Source organism: Sciurus vulgaris (assembly GCF_902686455.1).
Source record: "Sciurus vulgaris genome assembly, chromosome: 3".
NCBI lineage: Eukaryota > Metazoa > Chordata > Mammalia > Rodentia > Sciuridae > Sciurus > Sciurus vulgaris.
The window spans coordinates 5678948-5697586 of NC_136463.1; the positions used below are offsets into that span (position 1 = coordinate 5678948).

General features: G+C 51.8%; 3 protein-coding genes and 1 long non-coding RNA gene across 9 annotated transcripts in view; 2 read left to right on the forward strand and 2 right to left on the reverse strand.

Annotated features, from left to right (window-relative positions):
• The first annotated feature begins 585 nt into the window (after positions 1 to 585).
• On the forward strand, positions 586 to 2291 carry H3-3B (H3.3 histone B). Its single transcript, XM_079134247.1, has 4 exons — positions 586 to 734; positions 1192 to 1329; positions 1431 to 1584; positions 1670 to 2291. The coding sequence occupies exons 2-4, from the start codon at positions 1202 to 1204 to the stop codon at positions 1796 to 1798; spliced, it is 411 nt and encodes a 136-aa protein (XP_078990373.1). The 5' UTR covers positions 586 to 734; positions 1192 to 1201; the 3' UTR covers positions 1799 to 2291.
• On the reverse strand, positions 1878 to 10692 carry LOC306657830. The gene is made up of 2 exons (XR_013762899.1): positions 10285 to 10692; positions 1878 to 8660 (listed from the first exon to the last, which is right to left on the reverse strand). It is a non-coding gene; the product is annotated as an uncharacterized lncRNA (long non-coding RNA).
• A 169-nt stretch (positions 10693 to 10861) lies between these two features.
• Positions 10862 to 15125, forward strand: GALK1 (galactokinase 1). The gene is made up of 8 exons (XM_079134245.1): positions 10862 to 11074; positions 12008 to 12197; positions 12638 to 12757; positions 12947 to 13082; positions 13187 to 13368; positions 14466 to 14616; positions 14691 to 14853; positions 14939 to 15125. Exons 1-8 carry the CDS (start codon positions 10910 to 10912, stop codon positions 15008 to 15010), a joined length of 1179 nt encoding a protein of 392 aa, XP_078990371.1. The 5' UTR covers positions 10862 to 10909; the 3' UTR covers positions 15011 to 15125.
• Positions 15126 to 15249: 124 nt separating this feature from the next.
• ITGB4 (integrin subunit beta 4) overlaps positions 15250 to 18639 on the reverse strand; it is a 30840-nt gene continuing 27450 nt past the window's right edge. For 2 of the 6 annotated variants that reach the window (XM_079134225.1, XM_079134228.1), the window contains 8 exons: positions 18065 to 18301; positions 17768 to 17926; positions 17173 to 17322; positions 16470 to 16658; positions 16237 to 16392; positions 15999 to 16163; positions 15807 to 15917; positions 15250 to 15703 (listed from right to left, as the gene is read on the reverse strand). In XM_079134225.1, the coding sequence (XP_078990351.1) occupies positions 15564 to 15703; positions 15807 to 15917; positions 15999 to 16163; positions 16237 to 16392; positions 16470 to 16658; positions 17173 to 17322; positions 17768 to 17926; positions 18065 to 18301 (1307 nt within the window). In that variant the 3' untranslated portion in view covers positions 15250 to 15563. Of the gene's footprint in view, positions 15704 to 15806; positions 15918 to 15998; positions 16164 to 16236; positions 16393 to 16469; positions 16659 to 17172; positions 17323 to 17764; positions 17927 to 18064; positions 18302 to 18639 lie in introns of all 6 variants that reach the window. The other 4 variants (XM_079134224.1, XM_079134227.1, XM_079134226.1 and 1 more) reach the window with 2 other exon arrangements.

Sequence of the window (18639 nt, forward strand, 5' to 3'; positions counted from 1 at the left end):
CATATATATATATATATATAATTGATGATACATAAAATACTGTAGTTGACAGCATGACAGTTCCAATTCTCGCACTGTGTACTTAACGATCAAAATGTTATGCAAAGTAAATAATCCGGGGAACACATTTTGGTTTACATAGGAAAATATTTATAAAAATTCTGTTCAAATAACCTCTTTTCTTCCTTCTTGCGTTAGCTTGATGCAAACAAGCTTAGTGCCTGCCCATCCGGACTTTCTTAAATCCTGATAGGGACCAAGGCAATTCATTTGCATTGACTTTCTATTGTGGAGCTTTGGAACCAAGGGAAGGATCCAAACATAGCTCCATTTTATCCAATCAGAAGAGCCGCTTAGTGCTCTGCTCTGATTCGTCCATTCCTCTTTGCATCCATCCAATCAAGAGGCAACTTTAACAGCCAATCAGCGGCCTAAACATCCGCCAATCAGGGAACAGGGCCGAAGCACGGCCTTTGTGTCGGGGGATGTCAGCGCGTCGGCGAAAGCGCCCGCCAATAGAAAAAGTCGTTGGTGTATGCAAATAAGGGTCCTATGACGCAGAGACGCAGCGTGAAGCGTGGGTATAAAATCAGAGTCGTCGGGGGGGTTTCGAGCGCAGAGCGGTTTGGTGGTTCGTTGGAGTAGCATCGTTCTTTTGCTCCGCGGCTGCGGGTCTTCACTGGGCAGCTGCTCGGCGCGGCGGTCGGAGAAGCGGCCTAAGACTTCGGCGTTGGGTAAGTGTCCGCGGGGTTATTGGTGACTGTCGTCCCCGCCAGCCGTTGATGCCGTGGGCCGCGACCGTTTGGAGCCGATTGCCGGGTGGCGGGGGCTGCTCGGGCGCCTGTTCCTTTGGGTTTCGTTCCGGAACCGCGTTTCCGCCTCCTTCCCGGCGGTGATTCAGGGGTCCGGAGGCCGGGTTCCGGGCAGCCGGGCCTCCGCCCGCGGCGGGCGGGAAGTGACTCCTCCCCACGCCCCCCCTCCCAGGGGAGGCCGCCGCCGCTGCTCGCAGCCTGAGTCATTAGGGGAGGGGGAGGAGGCGGCGGCGGCCCTCGGCCATCTGCCGACGCGAGGTGGGGCGGAGAGGCGGGAGGGCATGCGGAGGGCCCAGCGCGCGGGAGACCTCGGCACACACCACGTCCCGGGGGACCAGGCGGGAGGACCCCGCGGCCTTATGTCCGTTCCGTTTCGTAGGTAAGAGAAAATGGCCCGAACCAAGCAGACCGCTCGTAAGTCCACTGGTGGGAAAGCCCCCCGCAAACAGCTGGCCACCAAGGCTGCCAGGAAAAGCGCTCCCTCTACCGGCGGGGTGAAGAAACCTCATCGTTACAGGTAGGCAGCAGCCGGGGAACAATGACTTGGCGGCGGGCGGCTGTCCGCGGCAGTGCGCCGAACCTCCGCTGTGTCCTTTTACACGCTGCCTCTTGTTTCAGGCCCGGGACTGTGGCGCTTCGAGAGATTCGTCGTTACCAGAAATCGACCGAGCTTCTCATCCGGAAGTTGCCTTTCCAGAGGTTGGTGAGAGAGATCGCCCAGGATTTCAAAACCGACTTGAGGTTTCAGAGTGCAGCCATTGGTGCCCTGCAGGTAAGGGACAGGCTTTGTAGTACGGGGGAGGACTGCGTGGCTTCTCCTGGAAGGAAGTTAATAGTGTGGCTCTTGTCCTCAACAGGAGGCTAGTGAAGCGTACCTGGTGGGTTTATTTGAAGATACTAATCTGTGTGCCATCCACGCTAAGAGAGTCACCATCATGCCCAAAGACATCCAGTTGGCTCGCCGGATACGGGGAGAGAGAGCTTAAGTGAAGGCAGTTTTTATGGCGTTTTGTAGTAAATTCTGTAAAATACTTTGGTTTAATTTGTGACTTTTTTTGTAAGAAATTGTTTATAATATGTTGCATTTGTACTTAAGTCATTCCATCTTTCACTCAGGATGAATGCGAAAAGTGACTGTTCACAGACCTCAGTGATGTGAGCACTGTTGCTCAGGAGTGACAAGTTGCTAATATGCAGAAGGGATGGGTGATATTTCTTGCTTCTCATGATGCATGTTTCTGTATGTTAATGACTTGTTGGGTAGCTATTAAGGTACTAGAATTGATAAATGTGTACAGGGTCCTTTTGCAATAAAACTGGTTATGACTTGATCCAAGTGTTTAACAATTGGGGCTGTTAAGTCTGACCATACATCACTGTGATAGAATGCGGGCTTTTTCAAGGGTGAAGATCCAAGTCTTAACCACAGTGTAACTTACAGTTTCCTTAAAAAAAAAAAAAAAAAAAAAAAAAAGTAAACCTGGCAGCTATAGAATACACTATGTGCATTTATAATAGCTATTTTATATATTGTAGTGTCAACATTTTTAAATTAAATGTTTTACATTCACAAGTGGTGGGGAGTCTTGTCATTAAGGTGTGTAATTTAGAGTCCAGTTGGTTTTCTCTTAACTAGAGACTGCACTTGTTTTCATAGTAGTAAAATGCTATGTGTAATATACCTTGCATAAGTCCTCATTCTACCACATGTTAACTAACCCTCTAGCTAATAATGCAAACACTAACTGGGGGATTTTATTTATAAGGGCTCTAGAATAAAAATAACAAGTTATTCACACCAGCATCATCTGTTAACTAATATTCTATCTAGTTTAGCTTTTCATTGTGTTGTGGTTGGTCTCAAATCTAGGTTTTCTTCTAAGAGGAAACACTATCAAGGGTTGGTTCTTTTCCTTGTGGAGTTTAGTGTAAACTTGCTGTGGGGGAGGAGCAGGCAGCTCCAGGCTCATTTAGACCTCTGCAAATTTAAGATGGTGTTGGTTGGGATAGATTACATCTGGTTATTTACTGTCCTGGGAAAATCCCTTTTACAGAGATGGCCTTCCAAGTGGTTTTTAAATTTATCCTTTATTGAGGTTTTTAGGTCAATTATGTATGTTGACTAAATTTACAAATAAACTTGTTTATCCAACTAAGTGTCAAAAACCTAAATTGAATGTTACTATGAAACCTTATATCCATTATTTAAGTTCTACCCATTTTAGCAGTTTGAGCTTTATTTTAGCTCTTGCTTGGTAGATAAACCATTTTTTAACAAAGCGTGCAAAACTGCCCTTAGATCTGTAAAAATGCCATGATGTATAGCTCAATGGTACAGTACTTGCCTAGCACGTAGGAAGGCCCTGGGTTTGGCCCCCAGCATCTGTGCAAAAGTCAGAATAACTGCTCTATTTGTACCACAGGCTTATAGCAAAGTATATTAATAGCCTTCCCCTAGCCCCATAATGTTAAGGAACTAAGTAAAATTAAGTTGCTTTTATTAGGGAAGTTCTTGTTAAAGTTCTAGGGCTTGCATTTGGCGTCTATTCCGTGCATCAGCTTTGGAGCAGGCTTAGAAATCATTTTAAACAGAAGTTACAAGGTGTAAAATTGTCTGAGCTATGTTTTCAGCATGAAACAAGTTTTGAGCTTGAGCCATGAGGGCTGCCTGCAAGGCTTAATGCATGAATGTCAACAAGACTTGACCACAAGAGCCACTTGTTTAAAGCATTCCAACGAAAGTTAGTAACTGTAGAAGTTCTTGCCCTACCAAAGTTTGGATTAATTTCAGATTCGAAGTGCTTGAAAAGAGGTAAGATCTGTATGACTGGTCAAAGGTGAAACTCAATCCAATTGTTCAACTAGTTTTCTGGAAAGTCCCACCTGAACCAGACAGGCACACTTAACAATTCTGAAAATTTCCTTAGTGCTTTTGCACAGAAAAATACTAGCATTTGAATGTGCTCAAAAGTGTGACAGCAACTAAAAACAGCCCACAAGGATGGGGGGAGAGTAAGCTTGCTGATAATTCAAGCGGGTGATACTATTGAACCGTCTCAAAAAGCCTCTTGTAGTAGAAGGCTTGGCCAGGCTAAAAGGTACTGCTGAAACAGCGCAAGGTGGACTTCCACACTTGAACACAACCTGGAAGATTTTTTGGTTCTAGGAAACATGACAGCATGTCCCTGGGTAAGAGTAATGGACCAGAATCTGTAAGGAGGAAAGCAAGGTTGAAGCTGATGGTGTATCCCGTGCCCTTGGTGGATGAGACAATAAAAGTTTTTTTAAGTTTTGAGACTTTTCTCATCTTGTTAGTGGTTTTCATTTGAATAATTGTTACACGAAACTTGTAACTATCTCTAGAGCATTGCCTTCTGACTGGGAGATAGGGGGAGGGAAGCATACTTGGCAGAACGGAAATGTTACACTTGGAAGTTTGCTCAGGACAGTGCCAATTTATTCCTGTGAAATTGCTGTATAAATGGTGCCTGTTTACTGACCTGATTTGGTAAATTACATGGTTATTGTATTTATTCACAGTATGGTGATGTGAAGGGGGGAGACTCTTGAGTCCTGTAAGGACAGAAAACCTGGAAAATATGCTTGCCATGTTAATACCCTTGTTTTGTAAGAAACCTCATTTGTCCCTTATATCTACTTGGTGCATGTACAGTTGGTTCTTGGATGAAGCAAGGGTATTTTACCTAGAAATATGGACCTAGGTGTCCAACAAGAGTAGCTACACACTAGGGGAAAAGAAGAGGGAATCCCCTCCCCCCTATTTTTTGCACAACAGGGATTGAACCTATGGCTTTATGTGTCCTCGGTAAGTGCTCCACTGAGGTACATCCCTAGCTGTCAGCTGGCTCTCTCAGCTTTCCCCAACAGTGGCCTCTGCTACTGGCCCCTTGCAAGGATTGCTTCCTTCCTGGTGTTGGGCGCTGGAGTCAGCCTTTGGGAAGTAGGCCCTTACTGGAGCATCATGAGTTAGGGCTGCAGAGGGAGGAACGGGGTGAAAGTTTGCCATTGGATCAGAGGCTCCTCTTAGCTTCTTTAGGGTGGTCCCAGCCTGTATTTAGGACCCAAGCCTTGAACCTATAGCCAATCTAGCTCCCTACCAGAGGGACCAGGTGAGTTGTTCACACTGCCACCTCTACAGCTGTTGGCTTATTGGAGATGATGTGGTCTAGTAGGTACGAAATCCTTGAGTTCACACTGCATTCTGTTCCCACTTCTGCTTCACCATCTTGTGGTGAGAGCATTTCAGTTACCAAAGGAATCACTGCCAACTTTGAGTCAGCCCCTGACTGCCCTTACTTAGGCCCCTTGTAGCACTGCCTCCCCTCAACCCAGTGTTGCTCCTACCTGCCCTTAGCCATCAGTATTCCTCAGGGAGGTGCCCTCAATTCAAGAATGTTGCCAGCCTGGACCTTTCCATCCAGCCTGTCTTGGCTTCTGGCCAGCAATTTTCAGTGCACACAGCCTTCCAGCCACCTTCCCAAGGGCAAGGCCAGAAGAAGGGAGAAAGGCCCCTGCCTATACTGCCAACCCACATTCTGCAGCACCCTCCACCTGCGGAGAAGATTGAGGGTGTCCTAATAAGAAACTTAGGTCAGTTGGCTGCTGTTTTGACTTTGTTACCCTTTCATTAGCATGTCCAGGAAATGAGGAAGGCATTGAATTTATGAACTGAAGGGCTGTGCTGTTGAGGAGGGGCCAGAGGTTTGTGTCCTCCATTTTGTGGGACATCCTCCCTGTACTGCTGCTGACTGCCCATCAGCCCCTGGAAGTCTCACCCTGATACCACTATTACTCGGAGCAAAGAGCCACAGAACTTCCATGTGATATGTGTGCCCCAGCCTATCCTGGTCCTCACCTGAGCACCATGCCCAGTGTCCAGCAGGGGCCAGTCTTGCAGGTCAGACACACCAGGAGCAGCACTTCTTGCCCATCTTCCCTGAGCAAACACCCCACACAGGCATGCATACACAGGCATGCATGCACACCCCGTTCCCCTTTCCTGTGGGAGAAGCTAAGAGGTTGTGCGGTCACATCCTACTGAGAAAGCAAAAAGAGTTTGCTTCAGTAAGGTGGTAGCTCCTGGAGAGGCTCAAAGGTCACACGTGATCTGGAAAGAGATGCATAAGAAGGAACATGGGGGTCAGGGTCTGGGACCTTTTCACCAGCAACTGCCAGCTCTCATCTAGGATCCAGGAATACAACAGGATGGAGAGTGGGCAGAAAAGGAGAGGTCCATCTCAGACACCACAAGAAGACCCTGGGAAGGAGAGGCACAAATGGGCTGCATGTTTAGGACAGGTAGCCTTTTACTGAGGGTGTGTGCAAAGGACTGCATGTCTTCATGGAGATGGTCCTTGGTCTCCATTAACACCTACTCCCTTTCTGTTGCCTCTGGTGGGCACAGCTGAAGGACTTCCTTATAAGCTCCTCACTGCCTAGCATTGAGCCATCAAGTAGAGGTGACAGGATGGGTTTGGGTCCAAGGCCAAGGCATCGTGGGCCCACATCCTTATTTAGCTATCAATTAATCTCAGTCCTCCTGCCCACCTCCAGTGACCTGAGGCCTGGGCAGCTGCAGTGCGGGCTGCAGCTTTCTGGCTGGTGCAAGGTGCTGGAAGAGATAAAGCAGCCTGAGCTGTCAGCCTCATAAGTCTAGACTTGCTCCCTGGCTATCAACGAGGTGGTCATCATCCTACAGGGTAGGAGATTCAGGGGCAGTGGGAACACCAAATAAAGACAAGGCCTGCAGCTAGTTTCTCTGTGAAGGGGCATCTGAGGCCAGGGAGGGATGAGAAAGTTGAGGGAGGCTCCAAAGGCAGGCACCGAGTCTTGCCTGCTCTGGAGTCATGCCTGGTACACAGCAGAGGCTCAGCAGTATTTGCTGACCAAACCAAATGGCCCTGGCAGCCCCACTGCACAGCTGGCCGTCTCTGCTCCTGGCATGGGTGGCAAAGAATCAGTCTGATTCCCAAGAGCTTTGGTTACTTGCCTGGTTTCCAAATGGGGTGTGTCCCATGTAAGAGGGGCTCCAGTGGTCTGGGAGAGCAGCTGTACTTTCTGTCTGCCACTGAGAAAAGTCTTGAGTTTTGGATCCTGGCACTTTTGCAGACAGAGAATGGCAGTCAAGGTTGCAGCAGTTTAGTGTACTTACGGGGATCTATGATGGTGGCTGAAAGAATGGGCCTAGGGTTAGGCAGCATGAGTTCAAGGCTCAGTTCTTTCACTCCCCCCCCCCCCCCCCGCCCACACTGGGAATTGAATCCAGGGATACTCTTCCCACTGAGCCACATCCCCAGCCCTTTTTATTTTTGTTTTGAGACAGGGAGAGTCTCACTGAGTTTGCTAAGTTGCTGAGGCTGGCCTCTAGCTTGCTGTCTTCCTGCCTCAGCTTCCTGAGTGGCTGGGATTACAAATGGGCACCACCACACCTGGCTCAGTTCTTCCTCTTGGGTGAGTTCCTGAACTCATTTGTGCTGCTTTTCTTCATCTATGAAATGGAAATAATAAAAGTACTTATCCAATATATTTGTAAGGATTTAATAAAACAATCTTTGCAAAACTGAAGATATGTAAGCTCTAGGGGTGACACCCTAGGGCACCATTAATCAGAACAGACACTGATGTGAAACAACCAGTAATGCACTGTAGGTGCATTCTTGCTGGATCTCAGCCTTGAGGTCTGAGTTGACATGTGCTCAATGTCAGTACTATCTGTGCTATAGAAGCTGTCATCATTAATATCACAGAAGGGCAAAGGGAGCCCAAATCAGGAAATAGGTTAATCCTCTGGAAACAACAAAAAGAACCTCCTGGAATTTGTGAGATGATGGGTGCAAACATTTTCAGGGCGATCCATTTGGGAGATGTGAATCCATATCTCACCAGGAAACCTAGGCTGTGCTTGCAATGAAGAAGCTACAGCTATGTCAAACCACAGATCTTCCTTAAGTGAAAAAGGACCAAATCCAGCAAGGAAGGCCCAAAAGGGTCAGAGTTTGGCTTTGGTTTGGGGGAGAGAAATGACTCGCTGAGAAGAGGCATCTTTAAAGAGCCTGTACTCAATCGGGGGCCTGGCGACAACATTCCTTGGCAACCTGTAGGCCTGCTTCCTGGTTGGTGAGGATGGTATTCCCAGCCCCAACACTCACCCTGTGGTGGATGCTACTGGGAATTTGATCAGATTGCCACAGCCTGATGAGATCAACAGTGCTGGCTGTGCTGATAAGTTTCTTTGGCCAGCAGAGGACTGGGGTGCAGTGTCCCCATTATAGTGTCACTTCTTCCCCGTCCTGGGACATCTGGCCAGCAAATGGAAGGGATGATCAGAGGTCAAAGCAGACTTCCTTCTAAACAAATTTCCTGTAACAAGATCCTGTAACAGGATTCAAAAAAGGGAATATGGTTGTGGATGAAGCTCAGTGGTAAAGGCTTGTCTACTAGCATGCTGAGGCCCTGGGTTCATCCCCAGCACCACAAAAAGAAAAAAAGAAAAGCAAACCCATCTCCCAGATAAAAATGTTTCCAAGTCCATCTCAAACACACAGGAGCACTTACCCTTAGGCCAAATCAAGTTTCTCCAAGAAAAACTGAAACAATACAATGAAGATAGGCCCAGTGGACATGTTTTCAAATACCAAGTAAAAGGGAAGGTGTGCACTTCAAAGCTCCACTTCTCCTCCCTCTCCTCAGGAATCTGTACTCCTTCATCTAAGCATTTATCTCAATCACAGGAGGTCAGATTTGTGGTGTCTGCTTCTCAATCAGATGCCAGGATCCTCAGCTGTTTTATCATTCTGGCCAGTTGCTCACAGTGGAGTCCAATAACACCTGTTGAATTAATGGACAACTGATAATAATAGCAAATATTTATTCCATGCTACTAAGTGCAAGGTGCTGGGCTGGGCACTTTGTGAAGATTATCTCATTCAGTTTCTTTGACAACATCCTGTCAGGGGTGGGGACAGGGTGTGGGGGGACCACTAGTCTTATTACAAAAGAGAAACCGAAGCTCAGAGAGGTCAAATGATTTGCCTAATGTCACACAATAGTAAGTGTAGAGATTTTGGCTCAGGACTGTTAGATGTCAAGGCTGAAGTGAGTAATGAATGTGCAGAGCTAGGTGCCAGTAATCCCAGTAATTCAGGACACTAAGACAGGAAGATTCCAAGTTCAAGGCCAGCCTCAGCAATTTAGTGAGCCTAAGTAACTTAGACACTGTCCTCAAAATAAAAAAGGTCTGGAAATGTGGCTCAGTGGCAAATTGCCCCTGGGTTTAATCCCCAGTACCAAAATAATGATAAGTAGAGAAGGGGTTGCTTCTCCCAACTCTGCTGCAACAGAAATGGTACCTTGTAGGAAGACATAGTTTGTGAGTTTAATTCCACTTCAACCAGGTCCAAGGGCCATTTATGGTTTGTTTTGATTTTACTGTGCCCAAAACTGCTTTCCCGAAGTGTGCCCCAAAGAAGCAGGCTATCAGATGAAATTTGGAATTTTTCTTCTTCTTTTTTTTTTTTTTTTTTTGTGGTACTGAGGATCAAACCCAGGACCCCATGCAAACTAGGTAAGTGCTTCACCACTGAGCTACATCCCTATTCCTATTTTTTTTCCCAAGTGCTAGGAATCAAACTCAGGGTCTCACACATGCTAGGAAAAATGCCCTACCACCAAGCTGAATCTCCAGGCCCCCTATTCCTATTTTTAAAAGCAGCTTTACTGAGATAAAATACACATAATACAATTCACCCTTAATTCATTTTATTTATGTGGTGCTGGGGACTGAATTCAGGGCCTTATACATGCTAAGCACACATTCTATCACTAAGTTACACCCACAGGCCATGCCCATTTTTACTGAGTTGTTTCCAGCTGGGTGTGGTGAAGCACACCTGTCATTCCAGCAATTCAAAAGCCTACGTCAGGAAACTCAGTTTCAGGGGAAGTGAAGACTGTCTCAACATAAAAAATAAAAAAGGACTAGGATGTAGTTCAGTGGTAAAATGTCCCTGCATTCAATCTCCAGTTTGTTTTTTTTTAAATTTAATTTTTACCAACTTATTTATTTTTGTGGGTACTGGGGATTGAACCCAGGAGTCCTGTACCACTGAGCCACATCCCCAACCCTTTGTTAATATTTTGTTTAAAGATGGGGGTCTTGCTGAGTCACTTAGGGCCTCGATAAGTTGCTTGGAACTTATGATCCTTTTGCCTCAGCCTCCTGAGCAGCTGGGATTAAGGCCGGCGTGAGCTGCCTTTTGAATGCAGTTCTCTACTCTGAGCAAGCCACTCAGCAGGCCCCAAGTTATATCTCTGGCCACAGCCCAGTCACAAACCATATCTACGTGCAAGGTAGGCAGATGTGGACAGGCATCCAGGCAAAGGTTGATACCCTGCATTTGAGACCAGGCTTCAGGGTGAAGAAGCATCTCCTGGGACCCACAGTGTGACTTACCTTAGGCAGTTGGTTGGTACTTCAAGGAGAGGCTGAGCCATTGCCATCCTCCTCATTTTCCGTTGCTATAAACTGGGACGGTGGGTCCATCCTAGAAAAGGAGCTTGTAAAAAACGACTTCCTGGTCACTACCAAACTTGCCTGACCGTGTCTCTATACCCATGACTTCTCTAGCTCCTCCTCCTGAAGTCCTAGGAGATGCCTTTGGGAATCCAGGTGTGCCGAGTGCCAGCTCCACTGCTCTGGCTGTTTTGGTGGAGGTTAGTCCACCAACAGTCGCCAGGGTCCGGGAAGGGCAGCTCAGGTCTTTCAGTTGTGCAAAGTGCCACTCAGACCCATACTCATTCAAGTGGTCGCCATTGGTCTTCCCCAAAGTCCAGAGAGAACGACATCATCGGCAGCACAGAATCACACTCGGATTCACGAGTTCCTGGCGTTTGTCGCCTGCACCCGCCGGGGTTGGGAGCGAAGCGCAGCAGGTAGATGGCTTCAGCCGGGCTCTGCGGGCGGAGGCGGGGCCGACAGGGCCGGGGGCGGGGCGCCGGGCGGGAACGTGCGCACCCGCCGCGCGCGGCCCCGCCCCCAGCATCCCGTGCCGCGGTGCGCAGAGCTGCAGACGAGCGCCATGGCTGCTTCGAGACCGCCCCAGGTCCAGGAGCTGCTGGCCGAGGCTCGGCGAGCCTTCCGGGAGGAGTTCGGAGCCGAGCCTGAGCTGGCCGTGTCGGCCCCGGGCCGCGTCAACCTCATCGGTGAACACACGGACTACAACCAGGGCCTGGTGTTGCCCATGGTGAGGGGCTGCGCGGGGGAGCCCCTGGGCCCGCTGCCCCGCCGCGGAGAAAGGCGGGCGGCGAGGGCTCGCGAATGCGCTCTCTCCCGCTGGAATGTGGGGCGGGCAGCGGACTGGGAGAGTCGAGCACGAGGGAGAGACCCTGGGACAGTCCGTTTTCCACGTGCGAAGAGAGAAAGCCGTAGCTGAAGAGGGTGTGCGGACGCCACTTCACCCAAGTCAACTCTTTGGGGGTTGCTGGTCCTCAACCTCAGCCGTGGGGAGCGTGTTCCCCTTCAAATGTGGGCCCTTTGTAGCAGTAGAAGGAGGACACTTCCGGCTCCTGGCCTCTGTGAGGCTGCAGCCACAGGCCTGGGCGAATGGAGCCCTCAGCCTCCTGGCCCAGCACATTCCATTTACAGAGGAGGAAACAAACCCAGAAAGCGTTGGGGACTTGCTGAAAGTCTCACAGCAGGTTCTTGGTGCGTGACTTTGAGTGTTACTTTCCAACTCTCAACCTGGGCTCTCAGCCCCACCCTGCAGGTTGAGAAGTGAGTACTTATAGCGAATCCATCCACATCCATCCTTAGTCATCCCCAAATGGGAAGGCATGGAGCTCCTCTGATCCTGTTTGCTCTTTGAGCTTGCTCTCTCCCTCTTGCCCGACAACTGGGAGCCCTTCCTCGGGGCAGAGTCCAGGCTTGCATTCCTGCTGCTGCTGGCTCCACCTCTGAATACCCAGGGGGCAGAGCTCCAAACCCTCAAGGCCAGCTCAGCACTCAGGCCCCTCCTTGAGCCACACCTCATTCCCTTCTAGTTGAGCTGGTTCCCTCCACCTCCCTGTATGTCCCAGGTGGCAGAACCTTGGCTGGAGTCTGTGTCATTGGAGGGTGTCTCTTGAGGGTATTCCATTAGCTGGTATAAGTTCCACATACTCCTTATCTCTCCTGTCAGGCATTGGAGCTTGTGACCCTGCTGGTAGGCAGCCCCCGAACAGATGGGCTTGTCTCTCTTCTCACCACCTCTAAAGATGCTGATGAGCCCCAGCGGCTGCAGTTTCCACTGCCCACAGTCCACCGGTCACTGGAGCCTGGGACTCCCCGATGGGCCAACTATGTCAAGGGAGTGATTCAGCACTACCCAGGTATGGGACAACCTGGGTCTAATTCATGCTGCCACTAGGATTGTCATTTCACAACCACAGTCCCTTAATCTAATACACTGGGGAAAACTTGCAGGGTGGAATATCCTACTGTACCAATGAGAAAACTGATGCCCCAAGAGGTGCCAGAACTTGCCCTGGGTTTCCTTTCATATGATTAGAGGAGCCAGGAATCAAACCCCAATTTGCTGGCCTCCAGAGCCCTAAATCAGGATAACTTGAAAGACTGCCCCAGTAACCTCAGGTGGCCAGAGGATGGAGGGCAGTGGGCCCTTTGACACCAGCAGGTTGGTGGCCTGACAATTGAGACGCAGGTACTAAAAGTGGCTACCAGGCTGCCTTCTTTCCTGTGAGGACACATCCTCTTCCTGTGTCTGTCCTTCTAGCGGTCCATCTTACTATCACCATTCTTTCTACTGCAGCTTCCCCCATCCCTGGCTTCAATGCAGTGGTGGTCAGCTCAGTGCCCTTGGGGGGTGGGCTGTCCAGCTCGGCTTCCCTGGAAGTGGCCACGTACACCTTCCTCCAGCAGCTCTGCCCAGGTACCACCTAGGCCCAGCCCCACCCTCCTTGCCAAGGTCTCTCTGGTCAGAATTCCTCACCTGTTGTGGTTTAGGGAGGGGGAGTGGGGAGTTTCCCCAGAGTGTCATTGGAGCTACTGCTGCTCCCACGTGGCCACCTCTCGAGCTCCCTCCTGGGCCCCAGCTTCCCTGCCTCACCCTGTGTCACAGACTCGGGGGCAGTAGCTGCCCGGGCCCAGGTGTGTCAGCAGGCCGAGCACAGCTTTGCAGGGGTGCCCTGTGGCATCATGGATCAGCTCATCGCACTGCTGGGGCAGAAGGGCCACGCGCTGCTCATTGACTGCAGGTCAGGGGCTCCCCTTATGCCCTCCCACCTCATAATCAGGAGCTCCTAGGTGGAGCATGCAGATCCTTGGCCTTGTCATCTTCCCTAATCTGACTCCACACCAGGTCCCTGGAGACAAGCCTGGTGCCGCTGTCGGACCCCAAGCTGGCCGTGCTCATCACTAATTCCAACGTCCGCCATTCCCTGGGTTCCAGCGAGTATCCTTTGCGACGGCACCAGTGTGAAGAAGTGGCCAAGGCGCTGGGCAAGGAGAGCCTTCGGGAGGTGCGACTGGAGGAATTGGAGGGTGAGAACCTCCGTTTCTTCCAGAAATGGCTGGACTCCCTACTGCTGTCTTGTGGCCTTTACCTGCTGATCTTCAGGGCCATTTGCCATGCTCTGTCCACTTCCCCCAAAACTCTGCAAGTCTTTGGGCTCCAGCCTCAGTAGTGATGCTTGAAATCACTTTTCTTTGTTCCTCTTCAGTGCTAGGGATTGAACCCAGGGGTGCTCTGCTACCCCTTTAAAAAAAATTAGACAGGGTCTTACTAAATTGCTGAGGTTAGCCTTGAACTTGTGATCCTTTTGCCTTAGCTCCTGTGGGGTTATGGGCATGTGCTGGCTGAAAACCAGGGCCTCATATGTGCCAGGCAGGTGCTCTACCTTGTGAGTTACACTCCCAGCCCTGCCTGAAATCTTAAGATTGCTTTTTTTTTAAAAAATATTTTTAATTGTAGATGGACACGATATATTTATTTTATTTGTTTTATGTGCTGCTGAGAATCAAACTCAGTGCCTCACACATATTTGGCAAGTGCTCTGTCACTGAGCCACAATCCCAGCCCAAGATTGCTTTTTTGCATCTTTTTTTTTTTTTTTTTTTTTTTTAAACCAAGGAGTGAACCCAGGGTGCTAATCACTGAGTCACATCTCCAACCCTTTAAAAAAAAAACAATTAGAGACAGGGTCTTGCTAAGTTGCTTAGGGCCTCTTTAGGTTGCTGAGACTGGCTTTGAACTCCTGATCCTCCTGCCTCTGCCACCCAAGCTGCTGGGATTTTATATGCGTGCAACACCCACCCTGCCCAGCTTTGTGCCCTCTTGAAGGTTGCACTGTGTTCCACTCAGAAAGCCCCAAGAGTCAGGTGGGAGTTTGGTGCTTAAGCAGCTGTTTATTGAGCACTGCCATTCCAACTCCCTGCAGGAAGTCCTGTGCAGTCTCCTGCAGTCCTCCCTGAACCCTGGGTGATAAAATGAGACAGTTGTCCCATTTTTCAGTGAGGAGGGAGCTCTTCAGAGCCAGACCTGGGGTAATAAGCCTTGTCCTGCCTAGCAGGATCCTCTTGGACAACCCTGGGGCCCTCAGGAGTGGGAGGTGGGGCTGCTGACCCCTGTTCCACTCCAGCTGGCAAAGAGCTGGTGAGCAAGGAGGGCTTTCGGCGGGCACGGCACGTGGTGGGTGAGATCCAGCGCACAGCCCAGGCAGCAGCTGCCTTGAGCCGTGGAGACTACAGAGCCTTTGGCCGCCTCATGGTGGAGAGTCATCACTCACTCAGGTGAGGCCCTAGAGCAGCCTGCACCTCTTGGGCACAGGTGGGTTCCAGACTGACCTCTTCTGTATCATCTGCAGGGATGACTATGAGGTGAGCTGCTCTGAGCTAGATCAACTGGTTGAGGCTGCACTGTCTGTGCCTGGGGTTTATGGCAGTCGCATGACAGGTGGCGGCTTTGGTGGCTGCACAGTGACACTGCTAGAGGCCTCTGCTGCTTCCCGCACCATGCAGCACATTCAGGTTGGTAAGCACCTGAGCCTCGGAGGGCAGGAGAGGTGGATTCCCAGGGCCCCCCATCACTCAGACCTGCCCATCTCTCCCCCAGGAGCAGTACAGTGGTACCGCCACCTTCTACCTCTCCCAGGCTGCTGATGGAGCCAAGGTGTTGTGCTTGTGAGGCACCCCTGGCACAGCATATGCAAGCATGGGCCGAGGTGGCAGGTCATGTAGCTCTGTGTCTGGCACCACCTTCCTCATTTGGGTGCTTAATAAATATGCCTCTGACTGTGGTACCTTGCCTGCCTCTGGAGGTGGGTGTGTGCTTGGGGATCGGAGGAGGGGGGATTGTTAGAATCACTGCTCTACCTATGCTGCTATTTTTTGGGGCTCCTGAGGAACAGACTGGACAGAACCAAGCAGTAGCAAAATCTTTTTATTTAGTGCAGAACAAAGGCTGGGTCCTTGAACTGGTCCCAGCTCTTTGGTTACAAACAGATTTGGGCCAAGATGGGGCAGGGGCAGCCAAAGAGCCTTCTGGGACCTCTGCCCCCTTCATGCTTCCTAGAGGAAACCTGCTCCCAGATGTGTGGCAAGCAGTGCTGGCTTTGTGGTCAGCATGCCGGTGGGCTGGCCCCCAGGGGTAGGGTCCAAGGATAGAGTAGCTTAGGAAGCGCTATAGAGAGAAGGTGGGTAGGGGGCCCAGGTTCCAGGACACTAGTGAGGTTGGGGAGTCATGTTTGGAAAAACTGTTGGTCCACCTGGGTGCTGAGGGTCCCACTCGTGGTCAGCGTCCGGCTCACAAACTCCTGGGTCACGTGTCGGGTGAGGGAGCCACTTGTCTCTAGGTGCTGGGACCCCAGGGTCAGCCCATCTGTAGGGGAAGAAGTTTGAAGGCTGCTGCCTGGTCCCTGTCCCTCCATGTTGGTTCTGTGTTCCTGGGACCCAGGATCCCCTGCCTCTTGGTGGTAACTCACCCATTAGGAGGGGCTCGGTGGTGCTGGTGTGGGTGGTGGTGATGCTACTGTACTCGCCTTGCAGTGGGTGCTGGAAGAGCCCAGAATGGGTGCCCAGCTGTGGGAAGGGACCTGGAAGGGGCAGATTGGCCTGTGAGGGGATGGCAGGAGAAGGCGTGACCGAAGAGTTGGGGTGAAGAAAGGATGTCCCACCTCCATCCTGGGACTCAATGGTGATGATGCCCTCACGCTCTGGCCCGAAGCCCTCAGTAGTCCTGGCCTGCACCTTGAACTTGTAGGGCACGTTCTCACTGAGGCCAGGCACGGTCAGGCGGCTCTCAGGGTTGTCTCCATCCACCCGGAATGTGGTAGCTGGCCCTGCATGGGAAGAGGCCTTCAGCCCCTGTAGCCACTACTCCATGGCCATTCCTGTCCCCAGGGTGGGCAGTACCTCCTCCTTGGGCCATCTCACAGGTCACCAGGTAGCCGAGGATGTCACCATTGGGCCTCCGTGGCCTCTCCCAGCTCAGCTGTAGTGAGTCGGGGCTCAGGGCAGTGAACACCAATGGGCCTGGGGCACTGGGGGTGCTCAGAGTGAAGGCAGATCCTGGGGGTAGCAGAGAGACAACGTCAGTGGGTGGGTGTGTGGTGGGTATGGTGGCAGCTGCTGGAGGGACCACTCACCTGGCAGGGGGCAGAGTGGGCTCTGTGGATGCACCTGCGACTCAATGGTGATGACACCCTCACGTTCTCGGCCCCAGCCCTCCTGGCTCTGAGCCCGCACACGGAACACATAGGAGTGGTTGGGCAGGAGGTCTTCCACCACCACAGAAGTTTGGCCAGGGTTGGGGATGTTGAGCCTGTGGAGCTCCCCTGGAGGTTGGGTGAGGGCAGAGAGTAGAGCTTTACCCCCACCCTGTCTTGGTCCCCACTTCCATAGGGTGCCTTCAACATCTGGTCAGCATTCACCGGGGGCTGCCTATGGTAGGGGCACAGTGTGATATGGTTGGTTTAGGTTGTGTTCCATACAAGACAGGAGTGGAGCCTGCAGTCCCACCTATGTGCTGGTGAAATCCTACACCCTGGTCAGGGGTCTAGGTCATGCCACTTCCCAGTTCCCACAAAGGTCACTCAGACCAGGGAAGGCCTTGGTCCACGAGGCCTTGTTAGGCAAAACCCAGCATATAGGAAATAAGCAGGCGAGGTGCACGGAGGTGGATCAGACTTCAGATGAGGCAATGAAGGGGAATGGGAAGAGAGAGCCTCAAGAAGACGGGTGGGCTTGTGTACAAGGCCTTGGGTAGACTCCTGACCCCACTGGGGTGTGCATAGCACGGGCCCAGGCCTGGAAGGGCTGCACCCCTCAGCAGCAGCAGCCCCGCCTCACCGCCATTCAGCAGCTGGTACTCCACACTGTAGCCCAGCAGCAGGCGCTCACACTGTGGCTCTTGCCAGCTCACTTTCAGAGATGTGGGCCCCAGGGCTGAGAACACCAGGCGGGTGGGTGTATCGGGCACTCCTGTTGCAGCGCGAGAATCTGGAAACAGGACATCACAGTCAGGGGAAGGAGCTGGAGTCTCTGCGCAGTCACAATTCCATCCCAGCCTCCTCAGCTGGCCAGGCAGCTTGTTCCCCTTGAACACTGTCCAGGCTGCCCAGCACCTTCCACTGGTCCTTGGAGTAGGTGTAGACCCTGCCTGTGCTGAGAGGGCGAGCCCTCTGAGTCTGCCAGCTCCCACCCCACTCCCTGCTCAGCTGTCTGGGTCCCTCTTCTTGACCTGCCCCAGCCCAGACCCTGGTAGGGCAGAGGCCGTGTTAGGCATCAGCACTGGTGAGTGTGGGGCAGTGGTTAGCTCCTCTGGGAGGGCAGGGTCCTGTGAATGGAATGAGGCTAAGGCAGTGGGTGGGCACAGGCAGCGGCTGTGATGGATGGCAGATGGAGCAGGATAGCCATAGAGACAGGATGGCCACCCCACAACTACCTGGGCCCCAGAAGGGTGCTGCTGGCTGCCCAGCCAGGATTATAGAATCTCGTGAGCCCCTGGAGGGAGGGAGCCCCTTCATCTGAGCCCGACTCCAGGACCCCAGGGCCCAGGACAGCGGAAGCCTGCTCCTCCCGTCTTCCCAGATGGGAGGGAGGCCTAGGGCAGGACAAAACAAGAGTGAGAGGGACAGGATGTGGATGGTGGACACTGGGGCCCGGCAGGCCAGCAACCCAAACCCAGGAGCTGGAATGGAGGTGGTTGATGGGCAAGGCAGGGTTGGTGGAGGTTGCTCACCCTGGGAGGAGAGGGAGGTGAGGGTGGAATAGTCCCTGGGCAGCGTGGCTGACTGTGAGTGCTGTGTGCGGGTCAGCGAGTGGTAGTCCCGAGTGAGGGTGGAGGAGGTGCTCAGCACACGGTGGGGCAGGTGTGGGCTAAGGTGGGTGCCATAGGTGGCGTTGGCCGCTGTCATCCTGTGTAGGGAGTTGGCACTGCCTGGGAAGGCAAAGTCCATTCGACCATTCACCAGGTGCTCTGCAGGAGGAGAGAGGGTCAGTCAGTCAGGCCTACACCAGACCTGCAGCCCTAAGGGGAGGGCTGTGGCCTTGAGGATTCCCGGGACTCTTCCTTCTGGGGAGCCTGGGAGTAAAATACCACCAGTCTCCCTCAAGCTACCATGTTGGGAGCCCTATGTCCCAGAGGAGTCCAGGGGGCCACACAACTGTTCCTAGCCGTGTCCTCTGGCTCCATGCTATGGACTGTCTGAGCACAACTGACCAGCTGTGGGACCTGCCTGGCCTTCTGGGAGAGCCCAAAGCCTATCCTCAAATCCTGACGGTCCCTGAGGGTCTGTTTGGGTACCAGCATTTTTT